Source organism: Podarcis bocagei (genome assembly GCF_964188305.1).
Source record: "Podarcis bocagei genome assembly, chromosome: 3".
Classification (NCBI taxonomy): Eukaryota; Metazoa; Chordata; class Lepidosauria; order Squamata; family Lacertidae; genus Podarcis; species Podarcis bocagei.
In genome coordinates this window covers 23418314-23444688 of record NC_138127.1, presented here as the reverse complement: position 1 = coordinate 23444688, position 26375 = coordinate 23418314, and the positions used below count along the sequence as shown (strand labels likewise).

Below are 26375 nucleotides of genomic sequence, written 5' to 3'. Positions count from 1 at the left end.
ACCACCTGTGTCCCTGTCTGTAGCCAGCCTGAAAATTTCAGGTCAGCCATAAAGGATAATTGTCACCTTGGCCAACCACTCCCTTTCAGCCTAATTTATACCATACAGTTGTAAAGATGGCATAGAGGAATCCCAAACTATGTCACCCTAAATTCTTAAGATGGCTATATATAAAGCATCACTAATGTACATGGAATCAAGTAGTGTTTCATAAACAAAGATGATAGATAGATTATAATCTAACGTACACAACTGGGGAAAAGAACAAATGAAGAGAGCTGGAAGGAGTAAATGTGGGCGATGCAGACAAGGATGAATTACGTAAATACTTTGAAGTAAGAACTAAAGTGGCATTTATATAAATCACTAGACAATAATAATAATCTGAAGAAGTAAAAGTAGACTGAAATGTGTGTGCATGCACTTTAAAAAAGACTTCTAACAGTAACAAGCTGCTACTGATCAGAAAACAGAGAAGCAAAAGCATAATCATATCCTTCAAAGGTGCATTTGTTTTGAAATCAGTAGTCTTTAAATCTCTCACGACTTTCTGTTATTGTCCTTAGAGTTGCAATGCAAGTTTCCAATGGGATGCTCTGATGTGAAGCAGTTACATTAGTACTGTTCCTCATTTGATACTGAGGAACTTGGGCTCAGCGAGCATTGGGAATGGTTCTCTCAATATTGAAAGTAGTTTTCCCACTTCAGGCATCTATACTAACTTTCTTCCTTTACCATGCTAAATTAACACAAGTGACCAAGAGATGAGAATGAGTAAAACCCACTCTACTTGCATCTTGAATTCAATTATGTATCTTGCATTCAGTTATTACAATTATTGCTCTAGACCAGGGATTTCCGAACTGCGGTCTGCAGACCACCAGTGGTCCATGAGGCTTATTCAGCTGGTCTGTGGCATGTCCATATTAAGTATGCATTTGGATTTTTAATTATCTATTGCTTCTTTTATTTTTTACATTGTGTTTTATTGTATTGTGGCTTAAATTCTATGGAATTCAAATGGTGATAAAATAAAACACAAGAAATCAAAGAAGCAAAAAAGAAAGAAACACAATACCATTAAAAATTATACAACTTCTAGCACAGTGCATTACATTTGCTATAGCAGGCAGATAAATATTTAAGTAATCTGCCAAAACCTTGAGTAATCTTTAAGGTGGACTGTAGTGGGGAAGAGTTGGGAACTATTGCTCTATCTTTTGGCCTTGCTGTAAAACCAGGGAGGGTGGTGAGTTTTTACCCTATACAGTCGTACCTTGTTTCTTGAACGCCTTGGTACTCGGACGTTTTGGCTCCCAAACACCACAAACCCGGAAGTGAGTGTTCCGGTTTGCAAACGTTTTTCAGAAGCTGAAGATCTGACGTGGGTTCCATGGCTTCTGATTCAGTACAGGAAGCTCCTGCAGCCAATCGGAAGCTGTGCCTTGGTTTTTGAACCGTTTCAGGAGTTGAACAGACTCCTGAACAGATTAAGTTCGAGAACCAAGGTACCACTGTATAGTCTTATGAAACCACAAAAACGTATGCCACAATAAAAGTTTTTAGCTAGGATAGCCACATATTACCAAGGGAGAGGACAAAAGAGGGCACAGGTTCACAAACATTTATCATACGCTAAATTATAGGTTAAAAAATCAAATTTAGAAATAACGAACACAATATTTCTCAGCATAGTGCAGTAGGCTAATGAGATTATTTGCATGCCTGCTCAGTCTACTGTTCAAGTTAATTGTTCAAGGTGTCTGCTCTGCATTCTGAAAGTTATTTATCAATAACCCATAGTTGGACTAGTTTAATAGAGGACCATCTTCGGTAAAGTAGGAAACATGGCTATTCTTTTTGAACAAACTCCTTTGGAGTTTGTCACATCAGCATAAGTCATTGCTACGTAATCTAAATAACTGGTAGCTCACTAAGTCTAAGTAACCCCTAGATAACCAAAAGAGACTCACAGACTATTTGCAGTGTCATTTTTGACAGGTTACGTATTTAAGAGAAGAAGCCAGGACATAAAGCTAACTGGACAGAAGACTAACTTTACTGCTAAGATCCAACAAGAGGAGCAGCACTTGCATAGCTGGCTGACACTGTACCCTCTATGTTTGGAATCACCACATTCAATCATTTGTTAAGGGGAGCTTAGGACACACTACTCAGGAAGTGAGACAAGAACTTATAGAGGAACAGGTACAAGAAACTCCTGACTCAACCTGGATACAGCTCAACCCACCTAGCATGACAGTTTCCCATTTCTGGTTTACTACTTCCCCAAAATGTTTTATAAGGTAATACTGTTATTGCCATGGCTTTCCAGTTTCTATCATTCAAAACGAAAGAACTGAGTTTGTTAAGACCTCCTAGTTGATAGAAACAATCAAAGTTAAGTGGGAAATTCACTACAAAAGGATGCCCATGAAATGATCGCTTCTATTTAAAATAAGATCTTGCACCCTCCACAATATCTCGTGCGATTTTGGAAAGATCCTGGTGGAAATGGGCAGGCGACACCTCAGGGGCTTCTGATGCCCGAGGCAGCTGCCTCACCCTGCCTAATAACTGCACCGGCCCTCCCTCTCCTTGCACTTCCCCAAAATCTGCTCCAGAGGGTTGGGTGGAAAACAAATACAAACTTGGCAGGGGCACACAGGGGAGGAGAGGGGGGAAAGTTCTATTTCACAAGCACAAGTCGTTGAACTAATCAAATTGTTGCATACAACCCAAAATTTCCAAGGCCTATCCCTGAATTCAACACATTTAAAAAATGCAAAATTTTGAAAGCAGCAACACTATCCCTATAGCCTCTCTTAGCATTTGTTTGACTATCTGTAGAAACTGGAAATAATAATAATAATAATAATAATAATAATAATAATAATAATAATAATAATAATAATAAATGGTTTAGTTGCATGCAACACTAAGATATGGATCAGCAGAAAAATGCTGCACAAAGCAAGTATTTTCCAAATACTATAAGGCATGTATAACACATACAGGGGAAATATATTTTATCTAGGACACAGCAGTACTAAAAATACACAGTTTTAATCCTGGATGAGGATTAAAGTTCTTTATAATAAAAAAGAGAGAGAAAGAACAGATTACATCCATCTCTAATAATCATGTTGTTTTCAGGAAATTATTCTGCTATTATACAGGTTCTCCTTAATATACAAAAACTGCAAATAAATTTAGCCAGTAGTGAATATTGAAAAGTCTACTCATTTATCAAACTAGCAGCGGAATCATAGCCATGTCTACTCAAATATACATCCAATTCAATTCAGTGGGGCTTATTCCCAGGTAAGTATGGCTGTATACAGTGGCCTGGGATTAAGCCCCATTGAAGCTAATGGGATTTACTTCTGAGTAAACATGCATAGGATTACAGTCACTGTAATCTTATAATGGCAAATGACATGGGAAAATGCACATTCATATAAATTAGAAGTGGCCACGTTTTTCTCTCTCCAGATGATTAAAGTGGTGCTCCTACTCCACAGACGGAAGAAATAAAGTGATATTTGCTAGCCGTATCCAACACAGAATGTCTTTGATCTCATCTTGCTACAGCATTGCTATCTGCACAAAGTAAAGCCATTTCACTACTGATCAAATTGATGATCCTTAGTACTTCTTGCTAACTTCTAATTATGAAGCCCAAACTTTCACATTAACCAAAAAAGGAGGCTGCCCTTTGGCCAGCAATGATTGCATACATGCCCTAGTGGTGAGCGATCAGAAGTCACGATACTTCAAACAAGTAGTCCAACTCACCTGTTTGTTTCATGCCCCTTAAACAGCATGGTTGGGTCCCCAGCCTAGTGTCACAAATGACCACATTGTACAGTATTATCCTTGAAAGCTAAACACGTTTGGAAACCTGGGCGATACTTATCAAGCCCCAAGAGGTGATCCGTGTGCAAGCTCCCTTTTAAAGTGAGGCTTCTCACCATCAGAGTGCACATTTCTTGAGCCACGAATGGATCAATAGCCAAGATTTGCTGCTGGTTTTGAGACTAAAGCCTTGACCATCTGTCACTGATTAGATGATGGAACATCCGGCATTTGGATTTCTGCCTTTTCTTCTCTCGGGACACTTTCGTAAATATGTTAGCATCTCAGAATACTGTGGCCTACAAACTATTAATTGTAAACTACTCTGCTTAAGACGTCAAAAACAAAGCAGAACATTTTCAGAGGCGCTTTACTGAATAGCATCAATTAATACGTTCAGCTGAACAGGTCTGGCTTGACAAGAGGATGTCTTAAGGCAGGGGTAGTCAACCTTTTTTATACCTACCGCCCACTAATGCATCTTTCTTGATGGTAAAATTTCCTTACCACCCACCAGTGCTCGATGGAAGGAGGATTCAGCTTGTGCAGTAGAACCTTCTACCGCCCACCTAGAATCCTGAAACACCCACTAGTGGACAGTAGGGACCAGGTTGACAACCCCTGTCTTAAGGTAATGACGTCTGCATATGTACTGAAGATGTAGGATTGCTACATGTAAAGGAAGGAAACTGGTGGAGAACTAAAAGAAAAGGCGTCTAGGCAGATTCTGGTTAGCAGAAACAGCTCCAAGCACTTGTCCAAAGTGAAGGTGATTTAATGTGCAGTATATATCCAAATTATTTTAATACCAGTAGTTATTAACTCCTTGCAAACATCAACGTATGTAGGTTGGGATCCAATGGATCCCTTCAATGCCTTTCATGTGTATGCTAAGTGATCCTGTTCCATCCGCCACCACTACCAACAATATGTGTGTTGAAGCCGCCCAGAGTGGCTGGGGAGGCCCAGCCAGATGGGCGGGGTATAAATAATAAATTATTATTATTATTATTATTATTGAAGAGAGCATCTGAAGAGAGCATTTGGTAATATCTTATGCGTACTTTCATAAAGGCCCAGAGGCACCAGTGTTTCAGTAGGTCCTCATTCTAGTTATCAGGTTGTGATCTCAGAGATCTCAGTTCATTTCAGTTAAACTGGTAGCCCAATCCTAAATATGTTTTCTTCAAGGATTACCGTATTTTTCGCCCCATAAGACGCACTTTTTCCCCTCCAAAAATGAAGGGAAAATCTGGGTGCGTCTTATGGGGCGAATGCAGGCTTTCGCTGAAGCTTGAAGAGCGAGAGGGGTCGGTGCGCACCGACCCCTCTCGCTCTCCAGGCTTCAGGAAGATATCCGCCGCCCAGGCAGCCCTGTGGGAGGTCCCGCAGGGTTGCCTAGGCTGCGGATAGCAGCCTGCTTCTCGGAGCGTCGGGCGCCCTGAAGGCAGAGCGCCCGACGCTTCGGGAACAATTCCGCCGCCCAGGCAGCCCTGTGGGAGGTCCCGCAGGGTTGCCTAGGCTGCGGATAGCAGCCTGCTTCTCGGAGCGTCGGGCGCCCTGAAGGCAGAGCGCCCGACGCTTCGGGAACAATTCCGCCGCCCAGGCAGCCCTGTGGGAGGTCCCACAGGGTTGCCTAGGCTGCGGATAGCAGCCTGCTTCTCGGAGCGTCGGGCGCCCTGAAGGCAGGGTGCGCAAGGCTTGGGGCGGCAGCGGACTGCTTGCGCGCACCTAGAAGCTTGGGGCGTGCTGAGGTCAGCGCGCCCCAAGCTTCTGCATGCCGGCAAGCAGTCCGCTGCCGCCCCAAGCCTCCCGCACCCGGCAGGAGGTCCCGCCGGGTGCGCAAGGCTTGGGGCGGCAGCGGACTGCTTGCGCGCACCTAGAAGCTTGGGGAGTGCTGAGGTCAGCGCGCCCCAAGCTTCTACATGCCGGCAAGCAGCCCGCTGCCGCCCCAAGCCTCCCGCACCCGGCAGGAGGTCCCGCCGGGTGCGCAAGGCTTGGGGCGGCAGCGGACTGCTTGCCGGCATGCAGAAGCTTGGGGCGCGCTGACCTCAGCACGCCCCAAGCTTCTGGATTAGCGCAGGGGTCCGCTAGCCCTGGGAGAGGCGCCGGCTCTCCCACGCTAGCGGAGACCTTGCCGGCACGCAGAAGCTTGGGGCGCGCTGAGCTCCGCACGCCCCAAGCTCCTGGTGTAGCGCAGCGCACCTGGGGGGGAAATAAAAAATTTTTCCTTCATTTCCCCCCCTAAAATCTAGGTGCGTCTTATGGGCCGGTGCGTCTTATGGGGCGAAAAATACGGTAAGTTGCATGAAGCTCAACAGGAATTGCTTTTTGAGAAGTATACTTAGGATTATAGCTCAAGGTATATACATTTGTACTTTTTTCTGTCCCAAATTTAAGAGGGGGAAAATTAATCTGCTCCTGGTTAATCCCTAAACAGTATATATTTTCAACTTCCAAGATGCCATGTTACACAGCAGTGGTCTTCCATGGTAACCATTTTCTGTGTTTGGCCAACACATATAGCTAAGAAATGTGGCTACTAATTTAGAATGAATAAACTGAATAAAATGAAGTGCCCATCTTCTGAAAGTCCAACCACTCCCTGAACGTTAAAAAGTGATATTCCAAAAGACGAGTTGCCTGCCGTAGTGGCTAGAATGGGGATGGGGCTGATAGGAGTTTTAGTCCAAAAACACTTGGAGAGTTGTAGATTCTCCATCTTGGTTCCACAGTGTGCACTCAGTTTTCATGAGGCATCTTCATTAACATTTTAAAATTTATTTTCCCCGCACCAACAGGCATATTGAGGAAATAAATGTGATTTTTAAACATTCATATTGCATGCCACATGATTTGCAGAGAGAGTAGATGTTTAGAAGTACTTTTCTTTTTTAAAAAATAATAATAAATATTATTGGTTAGATTTCCCAGAAAATCTACCTTAAAAAAATAACGTTCACAGTGTAATGGTTTGAATATCTATATATGTGATTTGACAATTAAAGTCATTTACAGCAACAAAGTTAAAAACCAGAATTAGATACCTTTCAATTTCACAAAGAAATAACTTTACTACTATTCCCTGTCAAATTATGAATTTGATATATTGATTTCCTATGTAATGTAAAAAGAGGTTGTAATAAATAAGATTTCTTCCTCCCAAAGTATAACCTGCATGTTCTACTGCTATGAAAAATATAAATTTATAATAGGAAAAGCTGTTTAGCTACTGTCCTTAAAATTTTGCAAATATATATATCTCCTCAGTTTAGTATCTGGATTTTACAACCGAACATTTAGTCAAAATAATTTGCATTAATTGGTTTCACATAAAGAACACTGTAATAATAAAAGAAGAAATATGGATTCTGACCACTTTGTCCTCCTTTGGGAAAGCATCCAGGGAAGCAGAAAAAGGAGAAAAATATAAAAGAAAGAGAGAAAAGAAAAAGGAGGAAAACATTAATAGGCAGATATAAACAAGGCAATTCTTGTGTTCCTGTAAGCATAAGATTTACCAAAAATGAAGCACAGCACGTTTAAATAAAAACATCTATAGCACCACACACATACGGGCAGATACCTGAAGGATTTTAGCAGAAAATAAAATAAATAATAGTGAAATGGATGCATCAGGATTCAATACTCCAGTTTTGATGGAATAGCTGAGATCCAAAAGGCTGTGAGCAAGAGACCATGTACTACTGGTAGGAGAAATTGGAAATCCACAGGGCAGAAATGGATGCACTTTCCCCTCAAACATAAGAATTTTGGATTGTTTCGTCCCTACTAGAAGCAATATGGCTCCCCCTTTGAACTCTGCAACGTGTAAAGTACAGTGGGTGGTCTCCAGTGTCGTCCTACTCAGTGCACATCCATTGAAATGAATGAACACCACCAACTTAGGTCCATTAATTCCAAAAGGTCTGCTCTAGATATTACTTAGTTGTGTATACAAGCATGTGACACTACTTTCTATAAATGTCATTGGCAACTGCACAAGAGCATATACAATTTTCAGGGTGTATAAATCAAAGTAGCTTTTCTACAATACTAATGCAGAATTCCATGAGAAAAGCATTATTATAGCTTGTCACTGTGTCTGTCACAATCATTTTCAAGTGAAAAATAATAATAGGTCCCCTCTTTTATTTATTTCTGAAATTGATTTTGCACAAACAAAACATGGAGCGAGGAATTCTGAAAACAAATATATAGAGTGAGCAAAACAATGAAGTTCAAGGAGTTGGGGTGTGGAAATAAGAAAAGGAAACCAATGCCAAAAAAAAAAAAATCTGCACAGGTAGGATGTTCTAGCGATGGAAATCAACATTGCTTTGTTTTGCATGCAGTAGAAAACTTACATTGTTTGATCGCAGAGAAACACGCCCTCCACATCTGGCACAAAACTTTGTCCGGCAGTAGGAGCATAAATGACCACAACCATCGGCAAACTTAGTTTTGTGACAGATTCCACATGTTGGCGCATCGTCCTTGTGCTCTCCGTGGTAACGGCGGGATTCCTCACCTATTTTTCGGACTTGCTCTTTGTAACTTTCAAATTGTTGGTGCAATCTTCTGTAAGGAAAAGAAGGGGTTTTTTATATAGCAAAAGCACCAAGACCAGCTCACCCATCAAGTGCCTAGCACTAATCCACACCATGTGTGTCTTCACTATATTTGCTAAACAGAAGCATACAGGTGCCACTCTTGATTATTTGAAAGGAAAAACAAACAGCGGGATTATTTATCTATTTATTATGCACACTTCACCCTGAGGTACCAGCAACTTAAAGCAACTTTTAACTGCTCATATTGGTTTCTTTAACATAAGCCAAGCAAGCTGCTTTTTATGCAAACAATTACCAATAAAATCTCCTGTTTCCAAAACAAATAAAGGTCACTTATAGATTTCAGAAGAGTCCCAATACTGTGTACGACCAACACAGATGCCTGTGTTTTTGCCAGGACGTAGAAACCTCAAAAAAGTTATTTGATAATAGCAAATGCCATACAAAGAAAAACCCTTCCTCTTCTTAGGTAAATTTACCTGAAGTCACTGTCCAAACTGATTGTTACTTTCAATTTAATAAAACGTAGGTTCTCTCCCCTTAAAGATTTTCATAAGCGCTGTCATCATTTCATCCATAACATTTTAAAAGTGAAAGCTGTCACATGCACCACCAGTCTCACTCGCCACTATGTCAAACAAAATTTTAAAAATGTATAGCAGAATAATACACTTTTCGATTTAACCCATTAACTGCTGTTATGGCTGAAACCAATCATAAGCTGCAAATTGCAAGCCGTCCAAAAGTTCTGGAAGAAGCACTATCATATGTGCAACTGTGGGTGAAAATATTTAAGTACAAGTGGCTCTTAAAAAAAAGCAATGCAGTGTGTCTCTGCCCTTCTCACAGTTCCAGCCAGCCTACAAGAGCCTTGCAGTGTGGTTCAGATCTCAGGGTGGTGAGTGGTGGTGAGTTTCAAGAATGAGGAAGGCATAAAGGGCACCTTTTTTCCCCACCCCATGCTTTCCTTGTTGTGCTGCATAGTTATACAGGGTTGATAGAACCAAATCTCGGCAATTTGAAATTATAAATTAGACATAGGCAAACTCAGTCCTCAGATGTTTTTGGGACTACAATTCCCATCATCCCTGACCACTGGTTCTGTTAGCTAGGGATGATGGGAGTTGTAGTCCCAAAATACCAAGAGGGCCGAGTTTGCCTATGCCTAATATTTTGGAGATGGGAGATGCCTAAATAATATTTTGGAGATGGGAGAGCTATCTCTCCACTTTATTTACAACTTCTCTCTCAATCCATTTGCCCTGTTGTCATCATCTATCAGGCAGGTTTTGTTTTTTTAAGTCATTTCCTTTAATTCACAAGCTTTTGCACTTCTGTATCCCCGGTGGAAGTGCCTGCTTTTTGCTTTTTTCAGTCGCCCAGCAGATGGCACCAGAGATTGTAATTTCACATAGCCATCATCTGTTCAGTTTTAAAGAACTGAGGTTTCCTTAGAAGCAAGTGCCTTTAATTTTGTGGTAACAACGGCCTTATCTTCTGTTAAAAATCTCTCTTTATAAATGTAAGAATATTTGTGTGCATGAAATGAGTATTTGCCTGTTCATTTGTCCGCTCAGCTTGTGACAGGAGTGTGCAAAACAACAGCTTCTGTTCACAATGAATCAGTCAGGTAACCACCATCATGCTTGGATATTCACAAGGAAACCAGATAGCCACAACCAGGCCCTAAGATCTAATATCTGGTGCATTCCACTGGTTACACAGAAGGAACCATCCCTAGCATTTGTTTTCCGTTTCTAATTTTACATCAAAACCAGCCTTTCAATATAAGTCCAGCCTGGTGTAAGAGTTTCTATAGGAGGAAGAAAGACTGAATGAGATACCCAGTTTTTGTGGGGAAAGTATTTTTATAGTTCTTGAGCAGAACGAAACACAGGGAGCAGATGAAGAGCACAACTTCTACAATGTTTTGTGAGTCTCTTTGCATATAACAATAGTTCATATTAAGCCCACTGATGTTTTTTGGGACTTGTTTACATAGCGAATAAACAGTCCACACACAAAGGCTGACAGATCTGCAAATGCTTAAAAAACACCTAGTTTGGTGTAATGGTTAGAGCCAACTGAACTGATGAGACTCAGGTTCAAATTGCCACTGAGCCAGTCCCCATCTCCCAGGCTAACCTACCTCACAGGGTTGTTGTGAGGGGGGAAAAGCAGAGAGAACCATCTACATTCCCTCAGCACTTCCTTGGAGTAAGATGGGATGAATATATATGCATTTGACACTACTTGTTGCAGAAGCCACCAAGTCAATTTCCCTGTCCATCCATGGAAAGATTTTGAGCCCTGCTGGTGACTATTCAGCTGGAATGACAAAGCACCTTAAGGGCACCTTGCTCCTTTGCTTGAAAATAAAAGCCCTCTTCAGGTGTTCTCTTAACACATTGCACTCTGGCTCAGGGAGGGCAGCAAGAGAACCAATGTGATGTAATGGTTAGAGCACTGTTTCCCAACCTTGGGTCTCCAGCTGTTTTTGCACTACAACTCCCATCATCCCTAGCCAGCAAGACCAGTGGTCAGGAATGATGGGAACTGTAGTCCAAAAGCAGCTGGAGACCCAAGGTTGGGAAACACTGGTTAGAGTGCTGGACTAGGACCTGGGAGAACAGGGTTTGAATCCCCATTCAGCCACGATGCTCACTGGGTGACCTTGGGCCAGCCACCATCTCTTAGCCTGACCTACCTCTCAGGTTTGTTGTGCAGATGCAATGCGGAGGAGGAGAACCATGTGCACCACTCTGAGATCACTGGAAGATAAGGTTGGTATATAAATTAATAAATAAAATAATAAAAATGGTGAATGGCCCTCTCTCACATGTTTTACTAAGCAGGGCACCAGAACACCTGAAGATGGTTTTCGTTCCATTAATTTCCAGTGCATTCAGGACAACTGATGTTATGTACTGAAGTTCTCACCCTGGGCCAGCAGGGGGATACTGCAGATAGTTATGCAAATAAGAGATCGAAAGTGATGTTCAGTGATTGGATAGTTGTACTGGAGCTCTATATAAGCAGGCTGACTGAACCCTTCAGTTCAGTTCTGTTCTGGCCTGTGAATAAACAAGAGCTGTTTGAAGAATTGCTGTGTCGTCTGATATGTTCACCCACAACTTAACAACTGATATGATGCGAGGAAACTATAAGGGTCCCTAGGAGGCCTTGTAGAAGTCTCTCTCTCTCTCTCTCAGCCTTACCTGCCTTACATTGCTAAGAGAAAGATGACACTCTTAAAGTGCTCTGAAAGGGCTAAAGAAGGAAAGAAGAACAATAACAATATTTCCAAATGTGCTTAGGGGCTGCAGCTATTGGTTGAGCTTGAATTGTATTCATCTAAAGAGCAAAATGGTGGCACGTGTTCACTGCAACTACACTGCTGCTGGCCCTGCTATGGCATTGTGAGAGGGACTTACATGCGCAGAGCATTCTGGAATCAGGCATAATTCCAAAAGGTCCACTTCTCACAATTATTTAACAAGATATGGAAAGGATCAACCATAGGAGGTACACAACAGGTTTACAGCAAAGTGGGTTACTGTTGAATTTCATTTTTGTACATCATCTCAAAAGCTGCAAGCGAACATACCTATTGAAAGAAAAAGGCGCTTCAAAACCCTGGTGACTCAAGAGGCACAACTGGACGATTATGAGTCAGTGATTTATGATAGCTAAAATAAAGCAAGCTAAATATGCAAGCTTCCCACTATTATTCCCGAAATGATCGCATGCAGCTGTTCAACCAGGAAGCTTCTCTCTGACCAAGCCAGCAGGAACTATTACAGCCATTCTTGTTCAGCTTGAAGCTTTTATATCTCAAAGCTGATGAAACATTTCTGAAAGTTCCATCGCATGTGGTTTCTTTTTCCCAGGCCCAGAGACTGCCCACATTTCCCTATTGATTCCAGCCACGCACTCCTTAGAAGTCTCAACTTCCGAGTTCAATGGGATTTCTTCCTTACATAAAAAATCAGAATTTGATTAAAAATAGCTGGCAGAGGAAAGACATTGCCACAGGGGAAACGACAACTCTACAAGAACCTAAGAGGCTTGAACCTGGGTTGTCTGTGCATAGAGAACCTCCTTGGTTGTGCAAGACCATCAGAAGAACCTGCTTCAGCATCTACACTCAGCTCATTGCTATCCCATACTGCAGCTGACTGCCAGCATCTAGTGTGGGGAACCAGAAATGTTTTGGAGCTCTTAGGAAGTGAGACCTGATAGGCGATGTTGCAATTCAGAGTGCTCCTGTTAAGAGTTCTAGCCAGCCAACCCCACCTGTTTTCCAGGACACTCTATTCCATTCACCTGCCCTGGGGGAGAAAAAGATTGAGCCAATGAGCAACTATTTCTATATTGCTCATTTCCCATCACCTAGTTGTCAGGTTTTGAACAAGTAATCAAGGAGAAAGGGGAGTTAAAGTCACACATCAGGGCAGCCCAACTTTTCACACCAAGTGGGCCGCAAGCAGAGCTTTCCAAACTATTCATGTTGGTGACACACTTTTTAGACGTGCAAAATTTGACAAACACACCCCACACCTTCATTCTGCCTTCCCAAAGCCAGCTAAGTGAGGCATCGGGCTTTGGGAAGGAGGCACAAGGCTCTGGCAGGATCCTAAACCCTCCCACCTCCTTTTTAAAGCTGGGCGAGCACTAAGTGGACTTTGGGAAGAAGGCAGAAGGACTCTAGGACGCTGTCAGAGTCTTCCCACCTCCTTCCCAAAGCCCAGCCCCTCGCTTACATGGCTTTGGGAAGGTAGCAAAGGGACATGACGTGAAATGCAGCTCAAGGGCCCCACATTGGACCACCCTAGTCTAAATCATACAAAGCCTTTGGAGTTATTATTCCATTCGGGGAGACTTGATTCCTAGCAGAATACGAGAACAAGTTTTACGAGAGAAATAAGCAATAATTTTCTGTACTGTAGGATAAAAATGGAATTGTTTACCAGTCACAGCAAGAGCCTAGATAGCCTTCTAGTCCCTGCTGGTATATATCCAAGTTTCTAGTCTGTGCTTAAAATAATGATTCCGATTATTATTTTTTAGAAGTCTGAAGAAGTCAGCAGTCATATAAAAAACCCCACTAACCTAACCATCTTATGCACATTTGGTCAAAAGCGAACCTCTCACTGCGTTCCGTGGAACTTACTTCCTACGTGAATCCGTATCAGCCTTTAGAAAATCTTCTAGAGTCTTGATAAATTAGGACCATATAATCCTGACAACCCACAGAGAACAAACCATCAACCTACTAGGGTTGAAGGACAGGTCAGTTTCTGCACAGAATAGTTGGTTTTGTGGTCATTAGGAGGTACTCAGTGGTCTACAGGCTGCCCACCACTTTCCTGGTCCCACTTTCTAGGTTTTTAGCTGTGTGCTGAAGCATTTGCTGAGAGCAGAGGGACCCAGTGCTAAGCACACAGGACTGGCAGAGGACTCCAGGTGGACTCTCCTTCCTTGGAGAGGCTGGATGGCCATCTGTCATGGATGCTTTAGCTGAGATTCCTGCATTGCAGGGAATTGGACTAGATGACCCTTGCATCCCTTCCAACTCTAAGATTTTATGATTCCAACCCTCATTTGCACACCGATGGTGTGTTTGTGTGTCCCTCCATTGGTCTTCCCATTCCTCTTCTGTCCACTGAATGTACAAAGTGGGAAGAAGTGCTACTGGTAGGACTCCCCACCGTCTGCCAGGCCTTCTAGGGGCAGGGCTGCATCCCAAGCAGGTCCCACTGCTGTGGTGGGACACCTTCAAACCCAATGTACTCCCTCCACCTCCCTCCACCTAGGTACTGTGTGCAGCAGTGATGTCAATGCAGCAATATCCTTATACAGTGGTACCTTGGGTTAAGTACTGTATTTTTTGCTCTATAAGACTCACTTTTTCCCTCCTAAAAATTAAGGGGAAATGTGTGTACGTCTTATGGAGCGAATGCAGGCTGCGCAGCTATCCCAGAAGCCAGAACAGCAAGAGGGATCACTGCTTTCACTGCTTTCACTGCGCAGCGATCCCTCTTGCTGTTCTGGCTTCTGAGATTCATAATATTCTTTTTCTTGTTTTCCTCCTCCAAAAACTAGGTGCGTCTTGTGGTCTGGTGCGTCTTATACAATGAAAAATACGGTACTTATTTCGTTCCAGAGGTCCCTTCTTAACCTGAAACTGTTCTTAACCTGAAGCACCACTTTAGCTAATGGGGCCTCCTGCTGCTGCTGCCGGAGCACAATTTCTGTTCTCATCCTGAAGCAAAGTTCTTAACCTGAAGCACTATTTCTGTGTTAGCGGAGTCTGTAACCTGAAGCATATGTAACCTGAGGTACCACTGTACCAGATCGGAGTATTTGCCCATCTAACTCAATATTGTTTACTTTCATGGGCACTGGCAGTAACATCTTTCCAAGGTTTCAGGCAGAGGTCTTTCACGTCACCTGCTACTTGAGCCTTTTAAATGACGTCTAGGATTTAAACCTTTAACATGAGGGGCATAGCAGGTGGCCTTTTGCCTCTGCAGTCCATTTCCAATGGCAATATTTGGAATTTAGGATGGTTTGACGCTCTGATATGATGATAATGGGTAGATCAGAAGGAGATACTGAATTGTTTGTTTCAACTCGCCTGAAGTTAGGCTCCAATGCTAACCAAGCAACTCCTGACCATTCTCCCCAAAAACTCCACATTGAACCATCAGAATAAAACAGGCAATACTCTTGATAACTGGATTCATCTCAGTTTAAAAGCTAATGCTTGAATGGGAAAAAGCGGAAGGTTGGGTCACATTAATGGACATAAATAATAAGCTATTAGCACTTCAAGCAACAGCAACGCAACAGCTAATTTAAAGTCCAAGAGGGGTTATAAGACTTTTTATTATGCATCTTGAAATTTGCATCTGTTTAATGCTTTTATTATCCTACCTGCTGAGGACAATTTAATAGACTGCATAATGGCCCAAGTTAACTGCCCTTAGAAAATATTTTGGTTGGTTTCCGGTGTTCCAGAGAGCTCCTGCACAATAAATGAATATGTTGAGCTTGTTTGATTAGCCCTTGTCTGAAACTCCTTCCCCCCTTCCCAGTCACAGTAACAGCTAAAGCTTATGTAAAGCTGTTACTTGAGAGGGGCTATAAGCTCAGGGGCAGAGCACATACTCCTCATGGAAAGGGTCTCCCATTCAGTCTCTGGTATCTGCAGACAGGGCTGAGGACGACTCCAGAGAGCTGCTGCCAGCCAGAGTGTGCAATACTGTGCTAGATGGACCAACAGCCTGACTCTGTGAAAGAATCCCCCAGTAAGGGGGGAACGTATGAACAGGGGGACAGATTCACAGACACTGCATTAAAACTTTAAAAGGTGTGTGTGTGTGTGTGTGTGTGCGCGCGCGCGCGCGCGCGCGCGCATGAGAGAGAGAGAGCGGGAGATAGGCCCATTCAGAACCAATTCATTTCATAACAAGTAACCACATGATTCTTTTCCTGGAGAATATTACAACTTCCAAACATAACTGGAAACATGAAGGAAACGACGAGACAGTGGTGGTTAGAAAAAAATGCCAAAGTAATATGAAACCTATTTCTCAGGCAAGTGTTCGGTAAGCAGGTAAAATGGATTACAGTTTTGGGCATGGCAGCACCTAAAGGGGGAAAAAGGGGGAATATATCAACATATATTAACAGATCAGGGAAATATATTACAATATGGGAAGAAATGTAAACAGAATGCGACAATGAAGTAAAATAAATAAATTTTTAAATGCGTGTATGTTTTGTTATCAAATAATATAACTTAAATCTGTGTCTGTGGAAGCATTCAGGTATGCATCATACACCAATTCACCATTATTTGAAAACCAGTTGACCTAATTCAATTGTTTGGCTGCAGAAACTCTTCTGCATGCAATCTCTGATCCTCCCCCCCCCCCATTTATTGGCATGCGGAAACCTGATTGTATTGGAACTCAAACCAGCCAATAGATTTTTTTTTTTTTTTACAGATGCACATCTAAATTAGAATTTTGAAGAGGTGTATTACTGACTTATCATTTTATGTTAAAATATCATTGAGCTGGGAGTTAGCGTTCATTTAGATGTAGAAAAGCAGCTATGAACAATTTAAAATTAAAACAGTCAAAGCCAAATATAGGCCGCTAATTTCCTTTTTTTGCAACAAGCACTGTCCATAAAACCCGTCTAAAAGAAAGGGGGGGGAACATCTGTTGGAAATTTCCTTCACAGAAGATTTATCAGGATTTAGAAGGGAAAACATTATTGTCTCCACCAGCCAATCAATGTTGAATTCTCAGTCTTCCCTCACCCCCCCACCCCCATGCAATATGAGACAACAGTGTTAGCAAAATAAGAGTGCTTCAGAATGTTTGGGAATCAAGAGCACTGATTAGCTTGCGAGGAGGCAGTGATTTGTAATATAGAGAATGAGTACAAAACCACTCAGTGAACATTTTGTTGCTGGTACCGAGCCATAGTCAACTAACAGCTGCAAACAAGTGTGGAAAGAATGAACATAAACACCAGCAGCGTGGGCTTCATTTAAAAATAGTCATAGCAATCGAACCACTTGATCCCAGATAACCTCCCCCCCCCCGCTCATTTTTTATTTTTTTGTTTCCTTCCCTTGCAAAATAATTATGAATGGGACTTTGCACTCTGCCGCCATAACCAGTGAAGGCATTTGCCATTATTAACACATCAGTGGTGGCTTTCCCCCTCCTCTAAGGGTGTCTGTCATCACATACCTAATGCTTTTGCCTCTGTCAAGGCTTGCTGCAGTTTGAAAATGTCTCTAAATTGACATAAACATACCTTTGGGATGTGGTCGTGTGTACAGTGGAGTCACATCATGATTGCATCTAGCGTACATGAATTCAACTAAACACACTAATTATTATTACAGTGGTGCCTCGCAAGACGAAATTAATTCGTTCTGCGAGTTTTTTCGTCTTGCGAATTTTTCGTCTTGTGAAGCACGGTTTCCCTGGGTATTGACGGTTTTAAGAAAAAGGAAACAAACTTGCAAGACGTTTTCGTCTTGCGAAGCAAGCCCATAAGGAAATTCGTATTGCGAAGCAACTCAAAAAACGAAAAACTCTTTCGTCTTGCACGTTTTTCGTCTTGCGAGGCATTCGTCTTGCGAGGTACCACTGTATTATTATTTATTACTTTTACCCCAGCCATGTGGCCGGGCCTCCCCAGCCACACTCCCCCCCCCCGAAAGCACTCTACCACAGGACATCTGCCACTGCAGCTTCTGCAAAAGTTCCTTCCTTCTACTAGGATCCCACCCACCAGTTTCAGGTTCCATTCCAGATATTTCCCGCTGCCTTGCCAGGATTTGCCCACCTTTGCCTGCCTCCTCCCTCCTCCCTTGTTTTCTACCCCCCTTGAGGAAAGCCCTTTCCCCCAATTGGGGTGGGGCCCTCCAGGCTCACACATGCAGTGGAGATATGAGGAAGGCCACTTGCCAGCCAGTGCTTACCATGGCCCCATTGGCTGGAGGAGAAGGTGGGAAAGCCTTCTCCATTGTTGTTGTTGTTGTTGTTGTCATCGTTGTCATCCTCCTCCTCCTCCTCCTTCTCCACTGTTTCATCCAGCTCCTGCTTTCTGGCCTCAGGAAGGCACTGGGACTGAAGCAAGAATTGTGTGTGGCACAGCCACCACACAATCAAGCAGCAGCACCAGACAGAAACAGGAGAGTGAGAGCCCAACTACAGGTCATTTGGAAGCAGACTGTACTTTATGGGCGATGTACGGCAATTTCAACTATAGGCGATTTTCACTTTACCCGCTGGATTCAGAGTCCAACCTCTGTGTAAGATGCAACTCTGCTGACACAATTCCAGACACAATGCTCCAAATATTTCATAGTTACTGTAAGTCCCCTAAGCCTATGGATTGAAGGCACATGGTATTGCGGCTTTGCCAAGCTAAACAAGTTTGCGTCTGATCATTACTTGGACAGGAAACCACCTGTGGAATCTCTTTATGCTACCTTGAGTTCCATGTAAATGGATCATTAACAGAAGTACAACCAAATGTTGTAGTACTCTTGCTCAGTGTTCTGTTGAATCAGCCATACCCTCCTAACAAACACTCCATTCCCATCCCTCTTGCTAGTTTTCATCCTTCTCCCAACAGTAAGTCAACATTCTATGAGCACTGAGCATTGGGGATGTTTTGGGAGTGTTCCCTCCTCTGCATTTAGGGTTTTGGCCCCCTAAAGTTTTTGTTTGTTTGTTTTATTCCTGCAGATCTTTGGAGATACCTCTCCCTTGTACACGGATAACACCTTTTTAGTTACATTGGGATTCACATTGCCCTCTGAACCTTGGAGATAAAGGGAATTTTGCCATACCTGTAATAACTTAGTAAATGTAAAGTTTTATAGAAACAGAAGCCATACAGGCAACCATTTTAGCACACATTCTACCACATCTCTGCATCTGATATGTGGCAAAGTACTTAGCACTTGTCAGGGTGATACAGATAACAAAAGCTACCCGGTCATATTTCAGGGCTCCAAGTTTCTCCAAATTTTTATCCAAGTACCTGTACAAATAATCACTCTTTTAAAAAAATCCACTAGCTGACTTACTGAATGAAACAGTGATTCATGTCCCCTTTATAGCTATTGATTTGGCCTCCTCAGCAGATTCGTCAATACTCTAGCCACATGCCACACAGATTTATTAAAACTAATATTTAAAAATCCATCTCTATAACGTGTGTGCTCTATCCCCAATCTGTAACCATATCCACAACACTTTTATTCAAGTATACGGTTTCAGTGTTATGACAGAAGAAAACTCGTATCATACTAATATGAGTTGGGAACTCTATGGGGCTTGAACTGGAAAGGTAGGATGAAGCTAGTGAAAGTGGATACACAATCTGAACCTCTAGGTCAGGGATGAAAAGCCTCTGCTTGAGGGCTAAATGTAGGCTTCCAGGCCTCCATATTTTCTACACAGAGGATAGAGGCGTGAGTGTAAAAAGACTAGCCTGCTGTACAAAAGCAACATTCACATTTGTTGCTCTGCCTATTTGTCTTTGGCTCCACCCAACAAAAATTATGAAAAAACTTCCCCTTGCTAGAAGTACTAAGACTCCTGCCTTTACATGACTAACAGGGAAATCCCTTGTGCTTGCTGAACTCTGCATCTTCCAGCTAAAGCCACTGTGCTCAGGACCAATTCCTGAGAAGGTACCCTTCACGTCTAGAGTCAGGCCTTGCTGCCCTCAGTCCCAGCTTGGTAGCTTTTAACTGTGGCAAAAACAATTATTTCTAGCCATTGTGATACCGACATTATCTCATAGTCATGGGTTACACTACATTTTTCAGATCTGCAGATGTGCAAATAGTGGGATTTTCTTTAATGCTTTATCGCATCCACAATAAAAATGTAAAACTATATTAATGTGAGGAGAATTGGCTTCCAAATAATGAAGCAGCTGCGATTTTAAAGGAAACACAAACACACACACACACACCACAAGCTTACCCCCGACTACTGAATACTTGCGAATAAGGTGTTGCATCACTGACAGAAGATACTTGAGATTGGGCTTAATCGAAACACTGGAGGGGGTTCTGCAGCTGCCTCCCTAAATGGACCAGAGATGCTACGTGGTGGAAAGAAGGAACTACCGGTAGTTACAAGATGTGTTCCTGCTTTATCTGATGGCAACCACACATTTACAGTAACATCCACCTTAGGAATGTAAGAAGAGCCCTGCTAGATCAGATCAAAGGCACATCTTATCCAGCATTGTGTTCTCACAGTGGCCAACCAGATGCTTAGGGGAAGCCCACAACCAGGTTCTGAGCACAATAGCCCTCTCCCAATCATAACCCCCAACAACTGGCATTCAAAGGTATACTGGTGAAATTTTGCACATGGGTTCAATAAGGTCCAAAAAATCACTAACGTCAGTATATCACAACCCCATTTGGTAATGGAACACAGGGCAAAAGGTGATCTCTCTGTAGAAACCAAGGTGCAGATAGCATACAGAGAATCAACTCAAACATCTTGTAAATCCTTTGTCAAAGAGAGCATGCAGTCAACATTATTTCTTCCTGTCCATTATAATGCTCTATATTTTCACTCCTCAGTTTTTACTTGGCATCCAAGTGTCTGGAGAGCCACATATGAAAGTGAGATGAAACACTATCTCACATCCATGCTCTTTGTGTTTTCTGAAATAAAAAGGACTCTTTTCATTCTGGTTAAACACACACACACACACACACACACACACACACACACACGGCACTGACAAAGATTAAATGAAAAGAAGGTGAAACTGGGTGATAAATTCAAAGCGCTTCCACCCAGCCTGTGTAAATCTACATTTTTGGCACAAGGCATATGGTAAACACCAGGTCTTTGTGACTGGAAACATAAAACGCTAATGCTGTTTGTTCTACCTGCAGCACAAGGCATACCTCTTTGCTCTTTTTGACTCTGTCTCTTCCTGGCCCCATCACACCTCCTGGTGCGAAATCTTTTCCTGCTTTGCACATGTCCTGATTATAACCACCATATGGTTGTTACAATTTCTGTAGCTTTCCTCTGCTTTACAGGCCACTGTGCTTTGCCATATCTTTGCTGTTCACCTTGTCTTACCATCTGATACCCATCATCTGTTTAGCACATTGCAAGCCAAGAGCATTTACTTTCTTCGCTCTAAATGCGGACTTGAAGCAGCAGTCGCTGTATTCTTTGGAGGCCCGTGTGGAGTACTCTAGCACTCTGGAGGCAGTAGACTACGCTGCAGAATGAAAGGTGCTCTCAGGTCACAGCAATCTGCCTCATACAAATGGGCAGGACAACAGTCCTTCTAGCTGAGTACTGTCTATGTAAGAGGTGGAGAACATCAGGTGGAGAACAAGGGGGTCAAATGTAGCCCTTCCGGCCTCTCACCTGGTCACACCTAGAGAACCTTGCTATAGAACCCTTCTTAAGTGTTGGGTGGAATGTGCCACTGATCTCTAATAATGCCTCTTGGCTGCCTAAATGGAGGATAGAAAGAACTGCGTAAGTTTGTGTAGAAGCTAACCTACAGCACAAAGGTAAAATCTACATTCGTCACTCCACTCGCTTTTGCCTCTGGTGCTGCCTGCTATTGGTATGTTTCCACTGAAAGGTTGACCAGAAGAGACTACAGTCCAGTCCTCAAAGGGGGAAAAACCTCCCTACCCCTGATCTACATCAACTGACAATGAAGCCCCATGGTTTCAGAGTAGGATCCTTCCCAGCCCTACCAGAAGAGGTGAGGAGTTGAACCTGAGACCTTTCATGAGGTCCACCACTGATGTGCAGTTCTCCCCTTTAGTGGTATTCAACATGATAAAAAAGAGGAAAAGAACCTAAGAGATACTCTCCAACATTTCTCAAATGAAAATAGGGATGCCCTATTTCTATCATCATCATTACTACTACTACTACTACTACTACCACTACTACTATTACTATTATTTTATTACTTATAGCCTGTCCATCTAACTGAGTGGCTCAAGCCACTCTGGGCAGATTCCAATATATATAAAAACATAATAAAACGTTAATTTTAAAACTTCCCTGTGCAGGGCTGCCTTCAGATGGCTCAGGGATCAGATAACTCCATACCCACCAACATTTCTCCAATGAAAATAGGGACGTTCTAAAGAAAAGCAGGACATTCTGGGATCAAATCAGAAACTGGGCTTCTGTAAATCCTGAAAAATAGGGACATATGGAAGGTCTGAGCAGAGTCCATCTACTTCAGCATCCTATTCTCACCAGACACCTGTGGGAAACTTGCAAGCGGGACCTGAATCCAAGACCCCTCTCCCCTCCTTTGGTTTCCAGCAACTGGTATTCAGAAGCATTACTGCCAAGGAAGCAGAGCACAGCCATCTTGAAACAAAGGAATGGAAGAAACAAAATCCATTGAGTTCTTGGTGTTGGTCCCACATGCATTAGTGGCAATTACAGGGGGGGGGGGATTTCCTTTAAGGTAATGGGCAAATTTACACTATACTACATCCTGAAGATACTTTGCATTTGGACTAGAAAAGGGAAGCACAATAAGATATTTACCAGGATCCCTTTCATCTAATGCTTATTGCATTTATTCTAGGGCTGTATCCAGGCATGTAAAATAGTCTCTGCAGCCTGAGGGGTCATATCATGTCCCACCCAGTCTTAAAGCTGCTACTGTCTCGGCTGGCTAGCTGTTGGCATTACTATTAAATATATTTTTGGCTTCACTCCTTTTTGACCCATCCTGGGCTTAATTTTTACTTTTCAGTTAGTTCATCCATTTTGACACTGAGGCTGTTTGGTGACGCAAAGGACAATGGGACTCAAAGAAACTGCTGCTTGTAACAACTGCCATTTGAGATCCAACAAACAAAAATAAGAGCAGGAACAAGTCCCTTCACTTTCTTGGTTGTTGAAAAGAGGCTACGACACAGCAGATCACTGAATGCTGAGCAGCGACCAAGAGAGAACTGAAGAGGCTGCCCTCTGCCATTCATTCATTCCTTTTATTTGTATGCAGCTTTTCCTCTGCCATTCATTCATTCATTCCTTTTATTTGTATGCAGCTTTTCCACACACACAAAAATACTCAAAGAGAACAGGGGTGCATTTCAAATAAACACTTTTAAAAAAATAACACAGCAAAACAGTAACATAATAACATACCAAAAAAAAACACATTTCAAAACTATAAATATAACAAGATTCCATAAACAGTAGGCAACACCTAACAGCAGAAATAAAAGCAGAGTTTCACCTTAGTCCTAGAAATACCTCTCCCATGCTGTTGCTCAAAGACTCAGTCCTGCGGCAGCTTCTTACATGACTTCCAAGGGTAAGAGGGCCAGGGAACTGGAAACAACCTTCCCATTATATTGCTCCCAGACCACTGATCCATCTAGCTCAGGGTTTCTCCAAGTTGCTGTTGGAGTACAACTCCCATCCTTCCTAGCTAGCAGGACCAGTGGTCAGAGATGATGGGAACTATAATCCAAAAACAGCTGAATACCCAGGTTTGGGAACCCCTGAGCTAGCTCAGCACTGGGGGAAATATGGCCCCCTATATGTTGTTCGGCTCAAAACCCCCATCAGCACCAGCCCCATGGACAATGGTCGGGAATAATGGGAGTTGCAGTCCCCAGCAACACCTGGAGGGCAACAGGTTCCTCATCCCTGATTCTAGCTCAATATTGTTTTATACTGGCTGGCAGAGGTTCTCCATGGTTTAAGACAGGGTGTCTCCCTCAGCCCTAGCTGGAGACACCAGGGATGGAAGCTGAGTCCTTCCGTATACAAAGTAGTTCTATAAGCACTGAGATACAGTCCATTGCTGGCAAACATCTGACTGGAGGCAGGGAAGAAGTGGTGCAGAGACAGGGACACTGATGGTGAATCACGAGTGTCATTATCCCACACCTGCACGGGACACTGTGTTCATTCAACAACACACCTCCACAGTGCTGTGAAGGCTCCTCCTTGCCTCCAACCAGGCAGTCACCAGTAAAAGCGCCTGGCTTCCTTACCTGTCAATTACTACTCAGCAGAAGCAGGCATTTACCGTTTACACCAGCTGCCATTGCCCAGAAATCAAATGCATGAGTTATTTGCTTGCTGAAATCAGCCTACAAAATGTCCACTGCAGTATGTGAACTTCAAATGACTCTTATGAACCAAAAACATAAAATGACAACCAACGACAGGCTTCCAGTATAAATCCACACCCTTCGCAATCTCTTAATCTAATTTTCACATCCAACGCATCTTAACAAGGCTTTGAGATTAATCTCACCTTTTCCCCCTCACTGCAACCAACAGGAAATTCCTTACAGAATTTAGTAAAGCAACGTAGTACCCTGATATCCACATGCAATAATCCACAAATCTGTTTTGGGAAAACTACAAACAGACCAGATAACAAGTTTTCAGGATTGTGCTTCTTATTTATACATTTCAGATGCTGGGAGGTTAGTAAAGCAAGCTGTTTGAAACACCAAATTTCTACAGAGCATCATTTCCCCCCTTTTTAAAAAACTGCCAATTAGCATCTCCCACTGTCAAAAAAAGAGGGTTCCTTAATTAGGAACATGAAAAGGCTTTAGAATTCTTGACACAAATAGAGTACTTGTTATTGTGAATGATGTCACACATCATTCCGCAGCATCCTCATATTCACTTTTCTTTCTTTAAAAGCAGAATGTAGGATTGATTTATGACAATTGTACTTTAGATGCAAATAGACTTCAGTTCTCCTTCAGCCCTGTACCTCACATTGAATCATGTTGCAGATGGTAATTGGATCAGTGTAATTGTTGTTCTGTGTAAACTCAACTCTAATTAAGAGAAGACTTTTGGGGAGCTGAAATTTTGGCATATGGTTTTGTTCAAACTCCCAACAGCTGAAAATGCAGTGGTTCCTTCAGTTAAATTCCCACACAGACACATATCTCCCTCTGCTTACCCCATAAATCACAGTTTTAACCTTCAAGTATTTGTTCTGATTTCAACACGATAAGTGTCTAGTTCTGGTAAGAATATGATTTGCATTAAGCCAATAGAGAGTCATACCGTGTCAGAATGACAAGAACCAAGGTGCGGGGGGGGGGGGAGAACATTTTACAGGTAATAAAAGCAAATAGATGGAAAATATCTGGAAGAATTAGAGATTTCAAAGGACTATGCTACTGCAACTATAATCTGTACGTCAGACCAATGGGGCATCTGGCCCCATATTCTGCATCCCAACAATAGCCAACACCTGACACCATAGAGTTAGAAGAAAACAGGAAACTTTCTGCTTTATTCTAAATTCCTGATTGGGGTGTGCATTCATTTAAGAACACATGAAAAAATAAACCCAAAGAAATCAATAGGACCTGAACTTTCTCGACAATGCAACCATTACTTGTAACAAATTAAATTAATCTGTTAGAGGGTTTTCAACTTCTTATCATGTGGGTGTCACATAAATCAAGTTATGGAAGAGGAATAGTCAGAAAATTTGCAGTGAGTTAGAATAATATGGGTCAGGGAACAGGAGACAGGAAAGATGTGATGAAGCTAAGTGCAGATAAAGAAAGTTAGGAATGATTAAAGTACTACTGGAATTAATAGGATTTTTGCTCTGAATTGTGGACTTCTGATTTCAATCCTGAACATGCATTCCACTGAAAAAATACATTGCTGAACAAGCTACTTCTCCTGGCAATTTAAAATGTGCCCAACATTATCTGAATTTACACCCTAAATGTTTTCTTGGATAGCAACAGCCCACCCACCAAACCAAATACAGCCACTGATCAGGTCCACATTTTTGCAGTCCAAGGCAGAAAGTAAAAACACAGGTTTTATCACAAGACCACAAGAAGAGTTCTGTTTGATCAGGCTGAAGGACCATTTAGTCTTTTGTTCTGTCCTCACAATAGCCAACCAGATGCCTATGGAAAGTCGGCAAATGAGATCTGGATGTAACAGTGCTCTCACAACTTGTGATCGCTAGCAACTGGTATGCAGAGGAATGCTGTCTCCAACAGAGGGGAAAGAACACAGCCATTGTAGCTAAAGACCACTGACAATCTTATCCTAAAATGAATCTAATTCTCCTTTAAAGCTTTCCAAGTTGGTGGCCATCATAATATCTTGTGCAATCATGTGGGAGCAAATTCCATAGTTAACTATCAATAACTTCCACAGTTTAACTACCCATCTTATGGGAGAAAATTCCATAGTTTAACTTTGCTCTCTGTGAAGAATAGCTTTTTGACTATCTAGGGCTTGCCGATCGGAAGGTCGGCAGTTCGAATCCCCACGACGGGGTGAGCTCCCATTGCTCGGTCCCTGCTCCTGGCAACCTAGCAGTTTGAAAGCACGTCAAAGGGCAAGT

At 42.5% G+C, this 26375-nt stretch overlaps 1 protein-coding gene across 47 annotated transcripts in view; it reads right to left on the bottom strand.

Moving 5' to 3' along the window:
- RIMS1 (regulating synaptic membrane exocytosis 1) overlaps positions 1-26375 on the bottom strand; it is a 245825-nt gene that overhangs the window by 149383 nt on the left and 70067 nt on the right. For 43 of the 47 annotated variants that reach the window (XM_081186852.1, XM_081186854.1, XM_081186896.1 and 40 more), the window contains exons 2-3: positions 8226-8439; positions 7235-7246 (exon numbers count right to left, since the gene is read on the bottom strand). In XM_081186852.1, the coding sequence (XP_081042978.1) occupies positions 7235-7246; positions 8226-8439 (226 nt within the window). The remainder of the gene's footprint in view (positions 1-7234; positions 7247-8225; positions 8440-26375) is intronic. The other 4 variants (XM_081186885.1, XM_081186865.1, XM_081186872.1 and 1 more) reach the window with 2 other exon arrangements.